This window comes from Aethalodelphis obliquidens, unplaced genomic scaffold (genome assembly GCF_003676395.1).
Source record: "Aethalodelphis obliquidens isolate GAN/ISIS:26980383/991018 unplaced genomic scaffold, ASM367639v1 scaffold2, whole genome shotgun sequence".
NCBI lineage: Eukaryota > Metazoa > Chordata > Mammalia > Artiodactyla > Delphinidae > Aethalodelphis > Aethalodelphis obliquidens.
In genome coordinates, this window is record NW_020837946.1 from 64700001 (window position 1) to 64725074 (window position 25074).

General features: G+C 37.3%; 1 protein-coding gene across 2 annotated transcripts in view; it reads right to left on the reverse strand.

Moving 5' to 3' along the window:
* The window catches only part of XIRP2 (xin actin binding repeat containing 2), a 294698-nt gene extending 269871 nt beyond the window's left edge, over positions 1-24827 (reverse strand). For both annotated transcript variants that reach the window (XM_027129230.1, XM_027129235.1), the window contains exon 1: positions 24411-24827. In XM_027129230.1, coding sequence (XP_026985031.1) covers positions 24411-24827 — 417 coding nt within the window. The remainder of the gene's footprint in view (positions 1-24410) is intronic.
* Positions 24828-25074: the final 247 nt, after the last annotated feature.

Here is a 25074-nt window from a genome sequence, read left to right on the forward strand (position 1 = left end):
AGATGAACTTAATTGATATTTATAGGACATTCCATCCAAAAACAACAGAATACACATTTTCCTCAAGTACTCATGGAACATTCTCTAGGATAGATCATATCTTGGGTCACAAATCAGGCCTTGGTAAATTTAAGAAAATTGAAATTGTATCAAGTATCTTTTCCGACCACAACGCTATGAGACTAGATATCAATTACAGGAAAAGATCTGTAAAAAATACAAACACATGGAGGGTAAATAATACACTACTTAATAACGAAGTGATCACTGAAGAAATCAAAGAGGAAATCAAAAAACACCTAGAAACAAATGACAATGGAGACACGACAACCCAAAACCTATGGTGTGCAGCAAAAGCAGTTCTAAGAGGGAAGTTTATAGCAATACAATCCTACCTTAAGAAACAGGAAACATCTTGAATAAACAACCTAACCTTGCACCTAAAGCAATTAGCGAAAGAAGAACAAAAAATCCCCAAAGTTAGCAGAAGGAAAGAAATCATAAAAATAAGATCAGAAATAAATGAAAAAGAAATGTAGCAAACGATAGCAAAGATCAATAAAACTAAAAGCTGCTTCTTTGAGAAGATAAACCTGGTTCTTTGAGAAGATAAACCAAGTTGATAAACCATTAGCCAGACTCATCAAGAAAAAAAGGAAGAAGACTCAAATCAATAGAATTAGAAATGAAAAAGGAGAAGTAACAACTGACACTGCAGAAATACAAAGGATCATGATAGATTACTACAAGCAACTCTATGCCAATAAAATGGACAACCCGAAAGAAATGGACAAATTCTCAGAAATGCACAACCTTCCATGACTGTACTAGAAAGAAATAGAAAATATGAACAGCCCAATCACAAACACTGATATTGAAACTGTGGTTAAAAATCTTGCAACAAACAAAAGCCCAGGACCAGATGGCTTCACAGGACAATTCTATCAAACATTTAGAGAAGAGCTAACACCTATCCTTCTCAAACTCTTCCAAAATATAGCAGAGGGAGGAACACTCCCAAACTCATTCTACGAGGCCACCATCACCCTGATACCAAAACCAGACAAGGATGTCACAAAGAAAGAAAACTACAGGCCAATATCACTAATGAACATAGATGCAAAAATCCTCAACAAAATACTAGCAAACAGAATCCAACAGCACATTAAAAGGATCATACACCATATCAAGTGGGGTTTATTCCAGGAATGCAAGGATTCTTCGATATATGCAAATCAATCAACGTGATACACCATATTAACAAATTGAAGGAGAAAAACCATATGATTATCTCAATAGATGCAGAGAACTCTTTTGACAAAATTCAACACCCATTTATGATAAAAACCCTGCAGAAAGTAGGCATAGAGGGAACTTTCCTCAACATAATAAAGGCCATATATGACAAATACATGGCCAACATCGTCCTCAATGGTGAAAAACTGAAATCATTTCCACTAAGATCAGGAACAAGACAAGGTTGCCCACTCTCACCACTCTTATTCAACATAGTTTTGGAAGTTTTAGCCACAGCAATCAGAGAAGAAAAGGAAATAAAAGGAATCCAAATTGGAAAAGAAGTAAAGCTGTCACTGTTTGCAGATGACGTGATACTATGCATAGATAATCCTAAAGATGCTACCAGAAAACTACTAGAGCTAATCAATGAATTTGGTAAAGTAGCAGGATACAAAATTAATGCACAGAAATCTCTGGCATTCCAATACACTAATGATGAAAACTCTGAGAGTGAAATCAAGAAAATACTCCCATTTACCATTGCAACAAAAAGAATACAATATCTAGGACTAAACCTACCTAAGGAGACAAAAGAGCTGTATGCAGAAAATTATAAGACACTGGTAAAAGAAATTAAAGATGATACAAATAGATGGAGAGATATACCATGTTCTTGAATTGGAAGAATCAACATTGTGAAAATGACTCTACTACCCAAAGCAATCTACAGATTCAATGCAATCCCTATCAAACTACCACTGGCATTTTTCACAGAACTAGAACAAAAAATTTCACAATTTGTATGGTAACACAAAAGACCCAGAGTAGCCAAAGCAATCTTGAGAACGAAAAACGGAGCTGGAGGAATCAGGCTCCCTGACTTCAGGCTATACTACAAAGCTACAGTAATCAAGACAGTATGGTACTGGCATTAAAACAGAAATATAGATCAATGGAGCAGGATAGAAAGCCCAGAGATAAACCCACGCACATATGGTCACCTTATCTTTGATAAAGGAGGCAGGAATGTACTGTGGAGAAAGGACAGCCTCTTCAATAAGTGGTGCTGGGAAAACTGGACAGATACACGTAAAAGTATGAGATTAGAGCAATCCCTGACACCATACACAAAAATAAGCTTAAAATGGATTAAAGACCTAAATGTAAGGCCAGAAACTATCAAACTCTTAGAGGAAAAAATAGGCAGAACACTCTATGACATAAATCACAGCAAGATCCTTTTTGACCCACCTCCTAGAGAAATGGAAATAAAAACAAAAATAAACAAATGGGACCTAATGAAACATCAAAGCTTTTGCACAGCAAAGGAAACCATAAACAAGACTAAAAGACAACCCTCAGAATGGGAGAAAATATTTGCAAATGAAGCAACTGACAAAGGATTAATCTCCAAAATTTACAAGCAGCTCATGCAGCTCAATAACAAAAAAACAAACAACCCAATCCAAAAATGGGCAGAAGACCTAAATAGACATTTCTCCAAAGAAGATATACAGATTGCCAACAAACATATGAAAGAATGCTCAACATCGTTAATCATTAGAGAAATGCAAATCAAAACTACAATGAGATATCATCTCACACCAGTCAGAATGGCCATCATCAAAAAATCTAGAAACAATAAATGCTGGAGAGGGTGTGGAGAAAAGGGAACCCTCTTGCAGTGCTGGTGGGAATGTGAATTGGTACAGCCACTATGGAGAACAGTATGGAGGTTCCTTAAAAAACTACAAATAGAACTACCATATGACCCAGCAATCCCACTACTGGGCATATACCCTGAGAAAACCATAATTCAAAAAGAGTCATGTACCAATATGTTCATTGCAGCTCTATTTACAATAGCCAGGAGATGGAAACAACCTAAGTGTCCATCATTGGATGAATGGATAAAGAAGATGTGGCAAATATATACAATGGAATATTACTCAGCCATAAAAAGAAACAAAATTGAGTTATTTGTAGTGAGATGGATGGACCTAGAGTCTGTCACACAGAGTGAAGTAAGTCAGAAAGAGAATGACAAATACCATATGCTAGCACATATATATGGAATCTAAGGAAAAAAATGTCATGAAGAACCTAGGGGTAAGACGGTAATAAAGACACAGACCTACTAGAGAATGGAGTTGAGGATATGGGGAGGGGGAAGGGTAAGCTGTGACAAAGTGAGAGAGTGCCATGGACATATATACACTATCAAACGTAAAATAGATAGCTAGTGGGAAGCAGCCGCATAGCACAGGGAGATCAGCTCGGTGCTTTGTGACCACCTGGATGGTTGGGATAAGGAGGGTGGGAGGGAGGGAGACGCAAGATGGAGGAGATATGGGAACATATGTGTATGTATAACTGATTCACTTTGTTGTAAAGCAGAAACTAACACACCATTGTAAAGTAATTATACTCCAATAAAGATGTAAAAAAAAAAAGAAAGAAAGAAAGAAAGAGAGCCATCTGACAATTGAAAGAACTGCTTTGCAAAAGCATGAACTCCTTGAAACTGAAAGTATTTAAAGGGAAGCTGGGTTGCCGTCTGCCCAGGATATAATATGAATTCCAACCTTGGGAGGGAGTTTGACTCAAAGACATCCGAGTCTTAAGATTCTGATTCTTATCATTCTACTTCAGTAAATTTAATTACCATACCTTTTTTTTTTTTTTTTTTTTTGCGGTACGGGGGCCTCTCACTGTTGTGGTCTCTCCTGTTGCGGAGCACAGGCTCCGGATGCGCAGGCTCAGCGGCCATGGCTCACGGGCCTAGCCGCTCCACAGCATGTGGGATCTTCCCGGACCGGGGCACGAACCCGTGTCCCCTGCATCGGCAGGCGGACTCTCAACCACTGCGCCACCAGGGAAGCCCTGGAGCAGTATATTTTTATTATTTATTCTGAGTTCTGCATCTGCTGAGTTTACTTTCTTCTGTTCTATGTAGAAATCTTCATATATTATGGGAAAAGGGAGTTTGGACATTAGCATAAGATAAAGCTTTTTGGTAGACATAAATGTCTTTCAACACCATGTGGTATATACATACTGGACCCCAGTATCTGAGAGCCTCTCAGCACTGCATTTCTGATGTACAGCTGCAAGAAGATGCGGAATATATTTTTATTCTTTTCTCTATGCCTAAAATATTTTATAATTTAGAAGAGTAGGTAATAATTGATTATTACTTAACATTTTCTAGGGTAGAAAAAAACATGTCATACAACAAGTCACAGTACATTATGAGGACTTTCCTGAACTGGTGATGGCAGTGGGGTTGGGTGTAAGTCAATAGTCATGAGGTAGACTTTACCAAGAGAATCTATGCAACAGTGAAATGGAAGCTCTCTCTGATATTAGCTGCATGCTCCAGGTCACTGTATAATAACAAATGGGGCAAAATGGAATAAATATGAATCAGGAATGCAGTTTATCCCTTGATAGGCTGGTAGATATAAATTGATGTGAAAGTAACATCAGACTTCAGACATAAAAATGGTTATAAAAGTAGCATTAATTCCTTCATGTCCATTTCTTGCACAATTTCACCAGTGTCATCTATAAGGCATACAGAGTAATAACACAGGGTGTCCAACCCAGAGAAGCTGGCACACAGCCACTGAAAAGATTGCTTTGGCTGAGTTGACCATATGCAAGGGACAAATGACATCAGGTTATTAAACACCTGCTGTCAAATCAGCAGAAGGAGTACAACTATAGGCAGTGCAGGCTGAAGAATTCCTATAAGGTTACCTTGAAGCTGAGTCCTAAGGATGAAATGCTAAAGCACATGACCTGGAGAGTAGACCCTGAAAGAGCCAGCTCATTTTAACAAGGGCTTTCCATGCACCCCTTCCTAAGGTACTTAATGAGTACACCCAACACACTTGGCACTCTGTTACAAACAACAGAGGGAAGGAAAAGGAAGAGAAGATGTGTTCTTGCCTTATAATCCAGGTGGATAATCAAGCAAGGTAGTAAAATAATTTATCACTCAAACTGGGACACTTTTGAGAATGGAAAGAATTCTATTAAAAATTATGCTGCGGCAACATATGTAAACCAGGACTGTTCCTACAAAGCAGGACATATTGTTGCCGTATAGATCAGATATGTATAATTCATTCTTAAACAGCAAAATGCGGAATTGAATTTGAAATGATACAGAGTAAAATAATATATAAAATAGAACTAAAAGAGCATCTTGTCATAAATAAAGAAAACAAAACAAACTTATACCCCGAAGTTAGATACACCCAATTATAGTGAAAAATTAAAGTCAATTTAGCACCAATGGGCAGAAGCAAGACATAATAAGTAGAAAAAAAATCAAGCCACTCACTATACACTTATTAGAAAGGTTAAAGTTCAAAATACTGAGAATTCCAAATGATGGCAAGCTATGGACTTGTTAGTAATAATGTACCAATAATGGCTCATCAATTTTAATAAACATATCACACTAATGCAAGATGTTCGTAATAGGGGAAACTGGAGGTTGGAGGGAGAGGGGATATGGGAACTCTGTATTTTACTCATTTTTTTCTCTAAACTTTCTTTTCCCTAAAAATAAAGTTTATTATTAAAAATGTGAATATCAACATCTGGAATATTATCTTGACATGGTAGTTGGAGGAAACTAAAGAACCCTTCTATAGGCATAAAGGGCCCCAAGGTAGCACCACTGGACAGGTGTCTGCATGGAATAAAGAGCTGGAAGAAAGGAAATAGATTATTTTTTAAAGTTTTGTTAAATAAGAAAATCCAGCCCAGCATGCTTAAGAAGATTATTTGTACCCAATATAGGCTTAAAATCAGTCCCAATATCATGCTCAGCATTCATGATAAATAAATTACTGTAAGTAGATACATTGGCTTGGCTTCTCCTTCCCTTGGTATTGCTCCTTGGACAGGTTCCAACAGTACAGTATGCTGAGCATTCAGGGGCAAAATCAAAAAGAGAAAGTTAGGCAAAGTCCACCTGAGTCATTAGTACGAAGTGGAAAGGCAGAGATATAGACTGGAATACACCAGAAGAATTCTAGAACACATCCAACACTAGGAGCATTTTACTGGGGATGTTGGAGCCCTGTATAGGAGCTACTAGAGTGCAATGCCCAATAGAACTTTCAGAGATGTTGAAAATGCTTTATACCCATGCTGTCCAAACAATAAACACTAGCTACATATAGCTATTGAGAACATGAAATATGGCTAATGTGACTAAGGACATGAATTTTGAATTTAATTCAATTTTAATTAATTGCAGTTAAAGTAACCACACGTGGTTAGTGACTCTGTAATTGAAAATGCAGCACTATAAAATAGAGTGCACTCCTGAGACTGAACCAGGAAGAAACAGAAAATATAAACAGACCAATCACAAGCACTGAAATTGAGACTGTGATTAAAAATCTTCCAACAACCAAAAGCCCAGGACCAGATGGCTTCACAGGCAAATTCTACCAACCATTTACAGAAGAGCTAACACCTATCCTTCTCAAAATCTTCCAAAATATATCAGAGGGAGGAATACTCCGAAACTCATTTTATGAGGCCACCATCACCCTGATACCAAAACCAGACAAAGATGTCACGAAAAAAGAAAACTACACACCAAAATCACTGATGAACATAGGTGGAAAAATCCTCAACAAAATACTAGCAAACAGAATCCAACAGCCCATTAAAAGGATCATACACCATGATCAAGTGGGGTTTAAACCAGGAATGCAAGGATTCTTCAATATACGCAAATTAATCAATGTGATAAAACATACTAACAAATTGAAGGAGAAAAGGAGAAAAACCATATGATAATCTCATTGATGCAGAAAAAGCTTTTGACAAAATTCAACACTCATTTATGATAAAAACCCTCCAGAAAGTAGGCATAGAGGGAACTTACCTCAAAATAATAAAGGCCGTATATGACAAGCCCACAGCCAACATTGTTCTCAATGGTGAAAAACTGAAACCATTTCCTCTAAGATCAGGAACAAGAAAAGGTTGTCCACTCTCACCACTATTATTCAACAGAGTTTTGGAAGTTTTAGCCACAGCAATCAGATAAGAAAAGGAAATAAAAGGAATCCAAATTGGAAAGGAAGAAGTAAACCTGTCACTGTTTGCAGATGACATGATACGATACATAGAGAATCCTAAAGATGCTACCAGAAAACTACTAGAGCTAATCAATGAATTTGGTAAAATAGCAGGATACAAAATTAATGCACAGAAATCTCTTGCATTCCGATACACTAATGATGAAAAATCTGAGAGTGAAATCAAGAAAATACTCCCATTTACCACTGCAACAAAAAGAATAAAGTACCTAGGAATAAACCTACCTAAGGAGGCAAAAGACCTGTATGCAGAAAACTATGACACTGATGAAAGAAATTAAACATGATACCAACAGATGGAGAGATATACCATGTTCTTGGATTGGAAGAATCAATATTGTGAAAAATGACTCTACTACCCAAAGCAATCTACAGATTCAATGCAATCCCTATCAAATTACTAATGGCATTTTTTACAGAACTAGAACAAAAAATCTTAAAATTTGTATGGAGACACAAAAGAACCTGAAGAGCCAAAGCAATCGTGAGAAAGAAAAATGGAGCTGGAGGAATCAGGCTCCCGGACGTCAGACTATACTACAAAGCTACAATAATCAAGACAGTATGGTACTGGCACAAAAACAGGAATATAGATCAATGGAACAGGACAGAAAGCCCAGAGACACGTCCATGTACATATGGTCACTATACTTTTGATAAAGGAGGCAAGAATATATAGTGGAGAAAAGACAACCTCTTCAAAACATGGTGATGGTAAAACTGGACAGCTACATGTAAAAGAATGAAGTTAGAACACTCCCTAACACCATACACAAAAATAAACTCAAAATGGATTAAAAACCTAAATGTAAGACTGGACAGTATAAAACTCTTAAAGGAAAACATAGGAAGAACACTCTTTGACATAAATCACAGTAAGATCTTTTTTGATCCACCTCCTAGAGAAATGGAAATAAAAACAAAAATAAACAAATGGGACCTAATGAAACTTAAAAGCTTTTGCACAGCAAGGGAAACCATAAATGAGATGAAAAGACAATGCTTAGAATGGAAGAAAATATTTGCAAATGAAGCAACTGACATAGGATTAATCTCCAAAATTTACAAGCAGCTCATGCAGCTCAATATCAAAAAAAAAAAAAACAAAAAACAACCCAATCCCAAAATGGGCAGAAAACCTAAATAGACCTTTCCCTGAAGAAGATATACAGATTGCCAACAAACACATGAAAGGATGCTCAACATCACTAATCATTAGAGAAATGCAAATCAAAACTATAATGAGTTAGCATAAGGTATATTTTTTCTCGTTCTGACTTAATTCACTCTGTATGACAGACTCTAGGTCAATCCACCTCACTACAAATAACTCAATTTCATTTCCTTTGATGGCTGAGTAATATTCCATTGTATATATGTGCCACAGCTTCTTTATCCATTCTTCTGCCGATGGACACTTAGGTTGCTTCCATGTCCTGACTATTGTAAATAGAGATGCAGTGGTACATGACTCATTTTGAATTACGGTTTTCTCAGGGTATATGCCCAGTAGTGGGATTGCTGGGTATTATGGTAGTCTAACACATATATATGGAATCTAAAAAAAAAAAAAAAAAAAGTTTATGATGAACCTAGGGGCAGGACAGGAATAAAGATGCAGAAGAAGAAAATGGACTTGAGGACATGGGGAGGGGGAAAGGTAAGGTGGGACGAAGTGAGAGTGGCATGGACTTATATATACTACCAAATCTAAAGTAGATAGCTGGTGGGAAGCAGCCACATAGCACAGGAAGATCAGCTCAGTGCTTTGTGTCCACCTAGGGTTGGGATAGGGAGGGTGGGAGGGAGATGCAAGAGGGAGGAGATATGTGGATATATGTATAGCTGATTCACTATGCTATAAAGCAGAAACTAACACACCATTGTAAAGCAATTATACTCTAATAAAGATGTTTAAAAAAAAAGATGCAGGTTGAAAGTATAAAAGGTAGAAACAATAAAAATAATAAAACAGAAACAACAACAAAAAAAACTACAATGAGGTATCACCTCACACCAGTCAGAATGGCCATCATCAAAAAATCTAAAAACAGTAAATGCTGGAGAGGGTCTGGAGAAAAGGGAATCCTCTTGCACTGTTGGTGGGAATGTAAACTGATACAGCCACTATGGAGAACAGTATGGAGGTTCCTTAAAAAACTAAAAATAGAACTACCATACAACCCAGCAATCCCACTACTGGGCATATACCCTGAGAAAACTATAATTCAAAAAAAGTCATGTACTACAATGTTCATTGCAGCTCTATTTACAATAGCCAGGAGATAGAAGCAACCTAAGTGTCCATCAACAGATGAATGGATAAAGAAGATGTGGCACATATATACAATGGAATATTACTCAGCCATAAAAAGAAACAAAACTGAGTTATTTGTAGTGAGGTGGATGGACATAGAGTCTGTCATACAGAGTGAAGTAAGTCAGAAAGAGAAAAACAAATACCGTATGCTAACACATATATATGGAATCTTAAAAAAAAAAAAAGGTTCTGAAGAACCTAGGTGCAGGACAGGAATAAAGATGCAGATGTAGAGAATGGACTTGAGGACGCACAGAGTGGGAAGGGTAAGCTGGGACGAAGTGAGAGAGTGGCACGGACATATATACACTACCAAATGTTAAACAGATAGCTAGTGGGAAGTAGCCGCATGGCACGGGGAGATCAGCTCAGTGCTTTGTGACCACCTAGAGGGGTGGGATAGGGAGGATGTGAGGGAGATACAAGAGAGAAGATATATGGGGATATATGTATACATAGAGCTGATTCACTTTGTCATACAGCAGAAACTAACACACCATTGTAAAGCAATTATACTCCAATAAAGATGTTTAAAAAAAAAGAAAAAAGAATATACTATGCCCACTCTTAACTGCTTCCAGCACCATGCATACCAGCACTACTGCTCCAAATGGAGAGAAATTTGAACCAGCTGACTGTAAACCAGAGGGGGCATGTCTTGTACACCTTCATTATTCAGCAAAGAGTTAAAAAATGGCTATAGTGTATAAGACAGTATTTCTAAACATGAGATCAATAGATTCACATAGGGGAAACACTCGGGGTGGTTACTGACAATGTGAAGTTTGGGTATCCGTATCATATCTACTGGATCAGAATCACCTGTGTTGAGGAAGAACCAGTATTCTGTACTGTTAGCAAATTTATGTACAAAGTTCAAGAAAGACAGTATAAAAAATGTACTTTTTAAGACAAAAAAAAATAGAATGTATGTAGATGACATACATAAGTATATGATATTGTATACAAGCCCATGACAGTGGAAATTAGAGCTGAGATTATATAACTGAGATGAAGCCTGGATAATAAAAGGTTTACCATAAAGGACTAAGATACCAGACAGGAAGGTAATGTAATAACGTAGGCAAGAAGTGACAAGGGCTAGGTGATAAAGGAAAAGTGAAAAGAGAAATTGGGAAATGTGGAGTTGAAGGCGAATGAGCAGGATAAATTAAACTATCAGAGAGAACTCTTGGTCACTGCACACAAGGTGTTGTCATTGAAAATATATGGGCTTTGGGTAAGAAGTTGATTTAGGTGGAGAATAATGAGCTCAGAATTGGGCATTCTGAGGTGGTTGAAGAATATCCACATGGAAGTTTTCAGAATGAGTTAAACACTGCGGGGACAGAGCTGAGGTAATAGGGTAAGATTGAGATAAACATGTCAGCATCATCTACATAGGGTCAAAAATTGAAATCACAGAAAGAGAAGAATGAATCTGAGCGACTGTCCACAGTAAGTAATTCAGAGAATTAAAAAGAAGCACAAAAAGCAGAAAGAAGCGGACTATATTCCTGTTCATTAAATTTAAAAAATTTTATTTGGTCTTGACCTACTATCTTCCTCCTCTCTGGTTGCCTTCTTCAGCAGCTTTTAGGCTTCTAAATTTCTCATAGTTAGAGGGTTCCTCTACATTTAGATTTTATCAATTAGAGAATTTGCCTTATAATGAGTATTAAAATAAACTGCAAAGTTTTTTTCTTTTCTTTTAAAAAATGTCTCAAAAGGGAACCCTCGCACACTGTTGGTGGGAATGTAAATTGGTGTAGCCACTATGGATAACAGAATGGAGGTTTCGCGAAAACCTAAAACTCGAACTACCGTTATGACTCAGCAATTCCACTCCTAGGTATTTATCCAAAAAATGAAAACACTAATTCAGAAAGGTACATGCATGTCAATGTTCATAGCAGTATTATTTACAATTGCCAAGACATGAAAGCAATCCAGGTGTCCATCAACAGATGAATGGATAAAGATGTGGTATATACATGTATATATGCATACACATGTAATACTACTCAGCCATAAAAAATAATGATCTTTTGCCGTTTGCAATAACATGAATGTACCTGGAGGGTATTATGCTGAGTGAAATAAGTTAGAGAAAGACAAATGCTGCGTTATATCACTTATATGTGGAATCTCAAAAATAAAACTAGTGAATATAAAAAAAAAACCTCACTTTTTCTCTCTCTTTTCCTTCAAATATCTCTAAATATCTTTCTTTGGGTCAAGTAACACTAAAATCATCTCTGCTTCTATTCCTAGCCCTTAAAGGAGAAATAAATAAGCCATCATTGATTGCTTTCACTTCTTTATTAAGCTCCTTGTTAGTGTGGAAGTTATTTTGCACAAAGTTTCTTGTTCATTAGAGTAGAAAATTTCAGCTTACTCTAAACGCTATTAGCCAAATAGACATAATACAAAAACTAGCCTTTAGTAATAAAGCCTCTGGGACTTCCCTGGTGGTCCAGTGGGTAAGACTCCATGTTCCCAGTGCAGGGGGCCAGGATTCAATCCCGGGTCAGGGAACTAGATCCCCCATGCACCCCACAACTAAGAAGTCTGAATGCCGCAAATAAAAGATCCTGCATGCAGCAACTAAGACCCGGCGCAGCCAAAATAAATAATTAATTAAAAAAAAAAGAATAAAGCCTCTGGACTCAGCCTGTTTGGACAATTCCTTTTTCAACCTCTTCACAGAGGGACCTTAGACAAAGAGGGTTTATTTTTACTAAGCCTCTGTTTTCTCATCTGCATAATGATGATGGTGTCCTAGCTTACCTTATAGGGTAGTTATGAAAATTAAAAGAGAAAATATATTTCAAGTGCTTATATAGCTGGCACACAATGGTCATTTTTAAATGTATTTAAATGTATTTATTTTTTTAATGTATTTATTTTTAAATGTATTTATTCAAAATATGAAGTTTATTTATGCCATATTTTATCAGAGTAAAATGACATCATTATTTTGTGCACCTCTAAGAAAAGGGGAAAATCCCGGCAAACTATGAAATGCCATTGACTACAAGAAGCATGTCAATTTCAAAGATGTTAACATGCGAAAAAATGTCTTAGAATTGAGTATATCAAGTAGTGTTTGTGGTATACAAAGTTGAAGAGTTGTGTGATTTCTATGACTGGCTAAGATCCATTTATACCAGAAACACAGCTGTGAGATCTTGTATGAAAATGGACAATATGAATCCAGAGAACACTCAGAGAGTAGTAATTAATATTGTGGGTTCTGGATTGAGATAGACTTGGGTTCAGATCCCTGCTCTGTTACTTACCAATGGTGTACCCTTGGACTAGTTATTTAACTTATCCACTCTGCAGCTGTAAAATGGGAATAATGATAGTTCTGAATTTAAGATGACTGTGAGTACTAAATGGGCAGCAATACTCATGAAGCCTTCAACAAAGTACCTGGCAAATACTGTGTTTAAAAATTAGTACTTGCTAGCCATTCACAGCAGCACAGTGCCTTATCCTCCAGGGGTCTAGGGGCAGACCAATGTTAGGATGAGGTGAGGCATTCAGGGATAACATCAAAAATACGTGGGACCTGCAAAAAAAGCTATACCTATAAACCAAAGAGCAAACTTGAAACATATCTCAGGGAAAACACAATTGCTGTTCCTGGATAAATACGTGTTTTTAGAGATATTGACACATGCCCTACATCCTCTCAAATTTACTTTTAAACATAAAATATATTTTTAAAAGCCTATGTATTAGTGTGTGTGTGTATGAGGCTATGGAAGAAAAGAAAATTTGTCTGTGGTACTCCTGGTTTTTGTTTGTTTTTATTGTTGTTTTTTATACTTTGAATTTCCTTTCCTATGAGAATTTCAAACATATTTCAAAACACATGTAAAAAAATTGCCCTAGGGGTTTCCCTGGTGCCACAGTGGTTAAGAATCTGCCTGTCAATGCAGGAGACACGGGTTCGAGCCCTGGTCCGGGAAGATCTCACATGCAGCAGAGCAACTAAGCCCGTGTGCTACAGCTACTGACCCTGTGCTCTAGAGCCTGCAAGCCACAACTACTGGGCCCACATGGCACAACTACTGAAGCCCATGCGCCTAGAGCCCATGCTCTGCAACAAGAGAAGCCACGACAATGAGAAGCCCCGCGCACCGCAACAAAGAGTGGCCCCCACTCACCGCAACTAGAGAAAGCCCGCATGCAGCAATGAAGGCCCAAAACAGCCATAAATAAATAAATTTATTTTAAAAAAATTGCCCCAGCACTCAAAAATAAAGGTAAATGGGAAAGAGATTAAATCATAACATCATTATGACCAGAAATGGATATATTTTATATCATCTTTATCATTAATAAAAGATTCTGACATCTAATCAAGGTTGAAATCAGAACATTCTAATTAATTTAAATGTTTGCTCCGGACATGGCTCCATGAATGGCAGTGGGGGGAGAACTGCATCATTATGATGTATTACCATGGTTTAGAGCAATCTGTCTGATGGCGTCTAATAAATGACTTTACATTGACATAAAACAAGTTAGTACACTATTAAGTACCATAAATCATATTTGGTAGTAGGTGTAGATGAGAAACATTAACGGAGATTGAATTTGTTTCAGGTGTTTGAAACTCATTGCGTTCACTTACCACTACACATTAAACAAAGAAATAGCTTTCCAAGTAGGAAAATGTATTAACCATTTGATTTCCACACACAGTACAGTGAGTGCAAAACAGGTGCTAAAATAAAGGTACAGTTTGGTGTCTAAAGGCTGGTTGATATCCAGGAAGAGGGTACCAGGGTGACTGTACCTGTTGTAATAGCCACATCCATTCTGAATTATCAGTGCCTCCAGTGCACTTCATGCTAAATATCTTGAATTTCAACCCTTTCAAATGATTCCAGACTTCTAAGTTCAGTTAAAGAACTTCACTTGAGGAATAAACCAGGCAACTACATTAAAGAAGGCTTTACTATATCAACCCTGGGGATTGGTACTCAGTAAGAAAGACCAGATAGGGGAGCCTATGAAATTAAGAAAGTTGGCAGCAGAGGGGCTAGCTCCAAAGAGAAGGAAAATATTTTAGGAGCATTGGGAAATCTATCAAAAAACTATTTTATACACCAAAAAGAGGGTGAACATTTTGGAGGGGCTGGCAATGTATTCTACAGATTGAAGTTTGCTGTCAAATCAGCAACAGAACGGCAATAGTAGTTATAGTTCCTGGAGTTTGAGTCTGAGACGAGAGATAATTTGAGTTTCTTGAATTTGATGCAATGACTTAGAAGGACCATAATCAAGACAGAACCAACAGTTTAAATAACAGCAACACCTACTACAACTACAATAAAAACAAGGCAAGCACTCTACTTCTGAAAATGTAGTGAAACTCAGTGAGTGGAATTGGGGTATAAATTTAAAGCTGATCTAACTACAGAGCTGTCCATAACACTCAGCTTCTGAACTACTGATTAGGCTCCTTAAATTCTCCTTGCTAGAAAAACAATTAATTGCAGAGAATCTGAGATTATAGGCAGAGATTAAATGGCTAAAACTTCCAAAGTTTTAGAAGTACAGGAGTAGTGAGCTAGGAATCATGGTCTACAAAGGGATATAAAAATAATAAATCTGTGAGGAAAAATCAGGACAAAAGAGGCCATAATCCTCCACTCCACAGTGCTAACGCCTCAAGAATGATCATAATATTTATTTAATTTTTTATTTTGAAATAACATTATATTTATGGGAAAGTTGCAAGAATACAGAGATTCCCATATACCATTTGTTCAGCTTTCCCTAATCTTAACATTTTATTTAGTCACAGTATGACTGTGAAGCCAAGCAATATGTAGACCTTATTAGAATTTCACCAACTCTCCCACTAAGGCCCTCTTTTCTGGCCCACGATTCAAAGATCCCGTCCTCAATTTAGTTATCACATCTCTTTAGTCTCCTCCAATCTGTGGCGGTTTCTCAGTATTTGTCCAGCATGGCCTTACCACTTTTGAAGAGTAATGGCCGGCTGCTTTATATCATCCCCGTATACATGGGTTTAAATGATGTTTCTCATGATTAAATTGAGATTACATAGTTTTGGCAAGAATACCATAGGAGTGGTATTTTGTCCTTTATAGTACATTCAGGGGGTACATGATATCAATATATCTTATTACTGGTGATATTAATTTTGATCACTTGGGGTTTGTTTTGTGTGTGTGTGTTTCCTGAGTCTGTCCACACTACATGGAAGTTTAGCTGTCAGAGTGCTGTGGAAGGGATCCCTGTGTTATTAGAAAGAGAGGCAAAGCCCTGAGGCTGTTCTTTGGGGCAAAGGTTCCAGGAACAAGCATCACTGGTCTCCTGTGACAAATTCTAAACACCTTGCAGGTGCCTGCAGGAGCAATTGGCCCCAAGGATATGCAATGGAATGGTGCGTTCGGCTGGCTGTAGACTTGGACCTTAGTAGACATCAGATTGTGGCCCCAGGGTTCCATGCTTGAAGCCCCAGGTGCTGCCCTGGGGCCTTCCTTCTCCTAGAAGGCTATAGATTTCTGGCCCACATGTATGCAGTTCACTGCCCTATTTTGGCTTAGGGCAGTCTCCCCTCTGCACAGCCTTTGGGCCAGAGCCAGTTGCTCAGTACCTGGTCAGGAACCCTTGGGCAAGGTGCCATTGCGATGTGACACTGACTGTGACATTGGGCTTAGTGATGATGAGGATTGGGGTTTACTTGATCAAAGCCTTGAGCCAGTCTTTCCATTTGGTCTGGAAAGAGGCGCCCAAATGCCTGTTGGACCAGTTGTCTGTCAGGCGCTGTCTAGCACTCAGCTTCATGCTTTGAGATGCCAGATCAAGTGTTCATCTCATTAACTCAGTTCTGACAAAACTGCTTTGACATAGTCTCTGGAGGTGACCAGATGTGGGCTAGGGAGAGGGAGAAGGTGAGGATGAGATGGCATTTGGACTGCTGGTTCAGTGATTAGAATGTCATTTCCATGGCCCTTGGTGGAGACAAAGGCCCTGAATAAAAACCAAAATTCTCCCTATTTAAGCATCCTTCCCAATGTAATGTTTTCTTTATTTCTCCTTTTAGCTTATCCTGATGGTAAGGTAAAAAAAAACAAAACCTGGTAGCATATGAAAATCAGCCATGGGAGGACAGGAAAGGGGAAAAAGAGTCATGTGTGGGACTCACAGAATTAATTCAGTCACTAAGAAGAAATGTCGGCTAAGCATCAGGGGGAGACAGGGTGGGTAAAAGAAAGTGGGTTTGCAGCAGAGGCAGCAGAGCTGGTATCAATTTTCTTATAACACAAGGGTGCAAATCCTCACTAGTTTTTCAAGTAAAATACCAAAGAATGCCAATCCATGACCTGACAGCAGTTCTCCCAGTTGAAGGTGAGTCAATATTGCTTAACATCTTTCTGTGGTTACTGGCACTACATTCTCTACAGTCATATTGTGACTGCATATATCACTGCAAGACACACATGAGACGAGATGGCAGTTTCCTCAGAAAGTCTTTAAGGGCACACAGATATGTTCAGTTGGGAATGTTACCATCAGATCACAGAGCTATCTTTTCTTCAACTAACATAAAACACTGCACAGGAGGCAGTAAAATAATAAACATGTAAATGGAGGAAAAGAACAACCAAAGAACACTAAAATTATCTGGAAAAACAAATTATATTGTGAAGAAAAAGCAGCACAAAATGAAACAAAATATGGCCCATCCTTGTGGTGTCTTTGAAGTCCAAGTTTAATTTGTTCTGTGTATGTGTGTGTGTGTGTGTGTGTGTGTGTGTGTGAATACAATAAACACTTTTATACCATGTAAGTCTCATCTCTTTCGGATTTGGATTTTTGACTAAGCACCAGTGACTTCTCTTAATCGGAAAGAACAATGAAGGTGGCAAACATATCTCTGCCTAGGGTCTTAATAAAGCTTTGAAAACTGTAATTTAACAAATTGTCTTTTCATCTCAAAATGGGATTGTAACCCATGTTGGAAAGCTTCATTAACATTTGCTCCACTCGGCGAGAGCCCTTCTAGTGGGGCCTTTGCAAAAGACTAAGGTGTTGTCAGACTGAAATAAAAGTTGCTTCGCCCAAAGCACTTTTCCAATTTTAGAAACCATAGAGTGTAAGCTTCTGCCTTTAGGTGAGAAAACAAAAGCCCATTGAGATTAAATGTTTTCTCTGAGGACATTTACTGAGCTACACAAATGATACTGGAGAAGAGAAAATAGAAGAAATATTAATTCGGTGCTACTTTGGTGTTATTTCTTTTTTTTGTGTGTGTGTGTTATTTCTTAAATTTCCTTTGGTGCTACCTCTTAAATACCTCTTCTCTTTCAGGTGTTATATAACTTTATCTTCACAAAAATCCTGTGCTGTATTAATTTCCTTATTTTATAGGTGTGAAATTAAGGATTAACGAGGTGAAATAACTCATTCAAGTTCACACAATGAGGAAGTAGCCGAGCCAAGGTTTCCAGCTGATCCTTTGTCACCAAATATGCTTTTATATGCTATGCTGAAATGAAAATTACAATTCTGTATAATATATCCTCTAACAGAAAAAATAAAGGAGTGATCTCATTAAACTATTTATTCAGTTCCACAAAATCTACTTGCTCATTTTTCAGGCAAAGGAAAATATATTTTCTTTCTTCAAAGATCTTTAAAACTCTTCCCATAGGAAAAAATACATTTATCTCTATATTTTTGAGAGTTTGGTAGACAGATATTTCAGTAATAATTTTCAAGATTGTACTAACCTCCATCTCGTTAGATGTTTTTACAAAATACATCACGCTTGACAGAAATTATTTCAGAAATACTGGAGAGACAGGAGGGTGGGAGATGGAGAATCATAGGCTGTGACAGAAGTAACTGCCTGCAAAGAGTAGTGCTTCTTGCTCTCTGAGATTAGAGATAAATTAATCCCTGAGTCCCCACATGCCCAAGTGTAAGGAGCAAATATAAGTTCAAGCATCTAATGAAGTGATTTTGTAGTGGAAGCAAACTGCAAGCCATGACTCACCTGTGCTTTTAAAGGCTTGATTTTATGCAGAACTAAAAAGTAGGAGATGAAAAATTGGTCATTAAATGAAAAACCAGAGGCTTTGATTATTGGAGGGAATGAAAATAACGTTCTGGAAACTATTTAATATTTAATTGTTTATATCCTTTTCAATCACTGATGCACACGTAGGTCCATAGTCCCTTAGCCTGTGTCTTCATGTTCTCCTTTAATCCTCCAATCATACAATAGATCAAATTAATGCATTCTGAGGCAGCACAACTAGCTAGAATTGGGTGATTGTGCTTCCTGGGTTTGATCAAGTTCAGCTCATGTTTGAATGCTCTATGTCAACTTAGGGCCTAAGTAAATTAGAGCAACAGTCTCTGCTGGAACATTAGGTAAATTCAACCTGATTGCACAAGTGAGTGAGATTTTTGAGAAAGATCATAACTGTGCATTAAAAACACAAGTAAGTCACTAAGTAATCTACTGTGAAAATCAGATCATTTACTATTTGGAGTCTAAAAACATGAATGGAATAAAGGCAAAAATTAATTATTAACTGAAGCAAGAAACCCCTTATTTACAGTGGGATCACAGTGAAGGCTGAAGTGATCCTTTAGGGGGGGCTTGCTCAGTGGTCTCACTGTCCCAGCATTATGGACAGCAACTAGGAACTTAGAAAAAGAAGGAAGAACTTGTACAACCTGTTCTGCTCCAAATTAGTCTAAACACTGCTGCTATTCAGAACTTACTACCCAGAGTTAAGAGTTGATTTTGTTTAAACATTGTGTGTATATTCCATATAAATTCTATCATCCATAGAAGGAACATGAACTAAAGCAAGTGTGTCTCGCAAGTGCTTTGTGTTTATTTGTTCCCTTAAAGTATTCTTTCTTTTCTTCTTCTTTTATTATAGTAGTGTAGTAGTAGTAGTAATAATTTTGCCAAACTTTCCTGATAAACTCATCCTTTTAGGTGACTATGTGTTGCATATCAAATACAGATCATCCAAAACTAATATTTATTAATGTTGCCTGGTTACTTAAAGTTACAAGCATTCATATCATCGACTACATGTAGAAGAAAGCCAAGATCTGATTTTGAAACATAGGAATATGTTCATCAGGGAAGAACAAAGGAAAACTCAAAATCATATACTACCCAACCATTTTTAACAATGTTTGAAGAGCCTACAATATAACTGTATTAGTTTCCTATAGCTGCTGTAACAAATTACCACTACACAAATTTGTGTTGTTTAAAACAACACAAACTTATGATCTTATAGTACTGGATATCAAAGTCTGAAGTTAGTGTCACTGGGCTAAAGTCAAAATGTCTTTAGGGCAGCATTCCTTCGGGGTCCTCTAGGGCGGAACTGTTTTCCTTGCTTTTTCCAGTTTCTAGAGGCTGCCCACATTGCTTGGGTCATGGCCCTATACTACTCCCATCTCAGCTTCTGTCATCATATCTCCTCTGATTATCTCTCACTCTGACATTCCTGCCTCCCTCTTATAAAGACCCGGTTTCCACCTGGTATACTTCGGGAGAATCTTTGCATCTCAAGATCCTTAACTTAATCACATTTCAAAGTTCCTTTTGCCGTATCAGTAACATATTCACAGGTTCTGGGGATCAGGATGTGGACATCTTTGGGAAGCCACTATTCTGCCTTCCACAATAATTATCATCACTGTAGTCAATTAACTGAATCTAAGAGAAGAATAAGACATGAATTTTATCCACAAATAATTGTCAACATGGATCCTTTTGTGTAAGGTCCTCCTCCTAATATTTGCATTAATTCATGATATATTAAACCAGTCTGATTCTTCAATGTATTTAAGTAAACTTGCCTGTGGTAGATTGTTTACAAAGTAGCTCCAATTGTTCCTCTCCTTGTACCTGTTTACCTTTGCAAATGTAAGTTTACAACTCCTCCTATCAAGAGGTGAAGTATATTTCAGCACATTAAAATCTGGCTTGTTTTGTGACTATTTTGGCAAATAGAATATGGAGAAATGATGTGTAAGTTCTGAGCAAAGACCTCCAGAGGCCTTGGGAAGTTCCACTATTTTTCTTGAAACTTCTATGACCTGGGTAACCTGCTGGAGGAGGAAAGACCACATGGGGCAGAGCTGAGTTGTCCCAACTCTGTAGCCATCCTAGACTAGCCAGACCCCTGCTGACTTGGCCACTGACCATAGATGTATGAGGGAGACCAGAAAACACTAGATAAACTTCCCAGCTCACCAGAGACTTGTAAGCAATCACAAATGCTTATTGTTTACAGCTGCTAATTTTGGGGTGGCTTGTTACACAGCAAATGCTAATGGATACATTGCCTTATATAATAAGAGTTTAATATTTCTTAGTGTTCCAAGTGGATATGACATTCCCTCCAAAATTTATAATCTTAGATTCTTGTAAAATTCTTAAAAACTCTTTTAAAATCCTGTTCCATACCATTTATTTGGGATAATGTCTGTGTGAATTTATGTCTTTGAATTACAGTCTGCCTCATGAGCATAAAAATCTTCAGTTTAAAAGTTCATTCAAAGTTGCCTTTACAAGGTGTTTTAGAAATGATAACAATAGGTTGTGTCTCACTTTGGAAATTATAAAATGTTAGCTGGCAAATTGTTTTAAGATTTTCTCATTAATTTTCTATTGCAATTATATCAGGATAAATTGTTTTAACAAAAGCTCTGGAATACAGTGAATACTTCTAGGGGTTGAGATCATCTCTCTTTTATGAGCTTACCTACTTATAGAAAATAATATTGGCTCTTATAGTTTCTTTTTCCAATTAACAAAATACTTTTCTAAACTATCTGTTAATGGAGACTTTTTAATAAATAAAGACATGTTTTTCCTATGTTCACTGAAAATGCTTTAAACAAATATCTTTGTGTGCATATCTGTAAATACATATACATATATATAAAAGATTCCATGCCTTTAAAAATTCTGTAAACTTAGACTGAACTTCAATAATTTTATGAACTTTTTCTTAACAAGTGCCTTTTGCTGAAGTTTTCTTCTACAGCAACATTAAATGCAGTTCTTATTTATTATTGATGAGATGATCTGCTAATTGCAAGAACTTTTCTTATCTGTAATTATTTCCTGTCCTTGCTTTAAATATCATAAATATTGAATATCTTTCCCCACATCACCAGTATCTCAACAGAGAGTTTCCATAAATATAAGCATCAGTGTTATAAAGTAGCTAGAATATTTTTGGATAATTTATGCAAATAACTGTTATTAATTTATAATAATAACAGAAAGTACTGATATGAGAAAGAAGAAAGATATCTATAGAAATAAAGGGTTAAGTTGTATATAATTACTAAGCTTTTGCATGAAATATATAATTTTAAATTAAGGGGAGCTAGGACTCTTTTCACATGCTTAGTAACATCACAAAATGATTCACTGGAGGAAAGTAAGTTAATTCCTCATTGGATTCTCATTTTTCTTTTCCTTTTTTCCTTCTTCTTCTAGAAGTCATATGGAATTTATATAGAGAGTTCTGCAAACATTAACATTCATTTATATAAAATTATTCTAAAATTCATGTGTGTCTCTGCAGATGAGAAATTTCTAAATGTACAATCCACGTTTCATACATTTAGGGCAATACCATATTATGGCATAGTACCTTAGAATACACAGAACACAGCATATTAAATATGTTAACCGGCTTCCCTGGTGGCGCAGTGGTTGAGAATCTGCCTGCCAATGCAGGGGACACGGGTTCGAGCCCTGGTCTCGGAAGATCCCACATGCCACCGAGCAACTAGGCCCGTGAGCCACAACTACTGAGCCTGCGCGTCTGGAGCTTGTGCTCCGCAACAAGAGAGGCCGCGACAGTGAGAGGCCTGTGCAGTGCGATGAAAAGTGGCCCCTGCTCGCCGCAACTAGAGAAAGCCCTCGCACAGAAACGAAGACCCAACACAGCCATAAATAAATAAATAAATAAATAAATAAATAAATGTTAACCAAATTTCATTTTTGTAAACCAGTGTTTTCACATATCTGACTTCTTTCCATAATTATTTTTATAGGCACCAGATCCAAAAATCACATAGCATACCAATAGTAGGAATCTCATATTTCAACCAGAAACCCTTATTAATGTTTCTTTTTTTTTTTTTTTACTATTTTGTACTGCTCCGGATGAGGATGGGTTATATTACATAATTTATAAGGATGACGACTTCTACCTTTGGCCATTTCTTTTGTCAATTATCTTGAGTAAATGTCAAAATTGTTACACTAAAGTCAACAGAGTGAATGGAAACTCTTTTCTGTGGCTTTACTTTTCTTAATTCATTAAGACAAAAATAAATGACATTGTAAATATCTACATTAAGTGTACCCCAATCCCTAGACATCCAACTAAAAAATATCATAAAGCCATAAACAAAGAGGATTGCACCTGTAGAATAAAAAGGAGGGAAACAAAGTCCTCAAACTGGAGATTGGTAAGCGGTTGTATTTTTTGAAAAATCATCTAGTTTCAACATAACCTCATAAATATAACTTCATATTCCTTATTCTCATTAAACCAAGTTGAGTTACTTGATACACAAGAATGGTCTCATCATAACTACTGTATATGTCCCAGTACAAAACATGGGAGCAACTATTAGCAAAATAATTTATTTTGAAAATTTTTCTATTTCTGTGAAGACTTCAATGAAGGCTAATTATCCATTAACAAAAATAGGACTGTGCCTCCCTGTTAGCTGTCACTAGGTTAAAAAAGGAAAAAGAACAGAGCATGGAGTTTGCTTCCCAATGGAAAACCTGAGATCATTTATTAATTCTTTATGAAATTCAACTATACTCTCTTATGTAGGGGCCCTAATGAGTGTAAAAACTTCAAGTGATTTAGTTTAAACAGTAGTAGCTTTTAATTGACAATAGAAGTATAAATGTGGTCTTCGTTAATAATGTTGCTAATCCTATTTCCTGCATTTGATTAAATGTACCATTTAGCTAATAGACATATTTTATATGTGACATTATAATATACCATAATCACTGAGGCATAATCATCATCTACCACAAAATATTCCAGACTGTATGCTCAGTGGGTATACACATCTTATAGATAATTCTCACAAGATCCCTGGGAAGTAGCAGATTAACACATTTATATTCACGAGGTTAACTGTCATGCAGCTAGAGAAGTAAATAGCAGGTTTCAGGATTAAAATCTAGGTCACTGTTGGTTCCAGAGCCTTCACTTGTTCCATTTCACCATTATTACTGATAAATCCTCGTGGAGTTCTAGCTTAATGCAGCACCATTTGTTAGATGTTTGAAGTACAAAGACAGGTAAGAAATTGTCCTTGCCTCTAAGGAACTTACAACTTAGTTGTGGAAACAAGGCACGTACATAAAGAAACATCAGTATAAAAGGGCCTATCAGAGCTGTTTTTGTAGGAGTGAAAGGAGGTCGGGTCCCCATTGGAACAGACCATAGAGGAAGTCAATAACAGAGGATGCCACATTTCACACTGTATTACATGGTTGCTTCAGGACATCTGTCTAGAATAGTAGTGAGGGGGAAAAAAAAATTACATGCTTAGAAATAAATGGCAGACTAGGCAAGATGCCTTACTTGTCTACTGTAAATCTGGACTCCGAATCAACGGCTCCTTACCTTCTGGCCATACTCAGCTGGTCCGGCTTGTCTGTTTCCACTCCTAGGAGCTTCAAACACACTCCTCAGCTCATCAAGGGCGATGGAGAAGCGTTCGATCCTGCGCCGACCACTCAAGGAATCCTCTTTCAGCACTTCTGGCCGGCCATAGTCCCTAGAGTTGTCACTCTTGTCCTCAGGAAACTTCTCTTCAGGCTCTGAGCTCAACATCTCTTCTCCGACACTGTGGGGCAGATTTGGGGCATCTGGAGGTCCAGGCATTGAAGCTGCCTCTCCTTCAGGTTCAAGCAATTTGTTTTCTTGAGGCTGGAAGAGCCTGCAACGACTGCCCCTGGGACTACACTCATTTTTCTGGTAATCGCTGGATTCCCATTTCTGCCGCAGGAGGTTCAGGGAGCCCTTCTGCATTGGAAACATCGATGATGCCAGGTTGTCCTGCAATATCAAAAGTCCTTTCATCAAAGATATGCATGTGAGTAATTTTCCAAACACTGTGTTTAGGAGTGCCAGCTCTTGGAATTTGTATTTCAGTGTAGAAATCCAGCTTTGCTATATAATTTCTGGCTCTTGACCCTATGAAGCTATGTCAGTTAACCTAGAATTAGATTATGGAGAGGACTGATTTGTACAGCCGAGGACATTTGACTCTAAAGAGACAAAACTA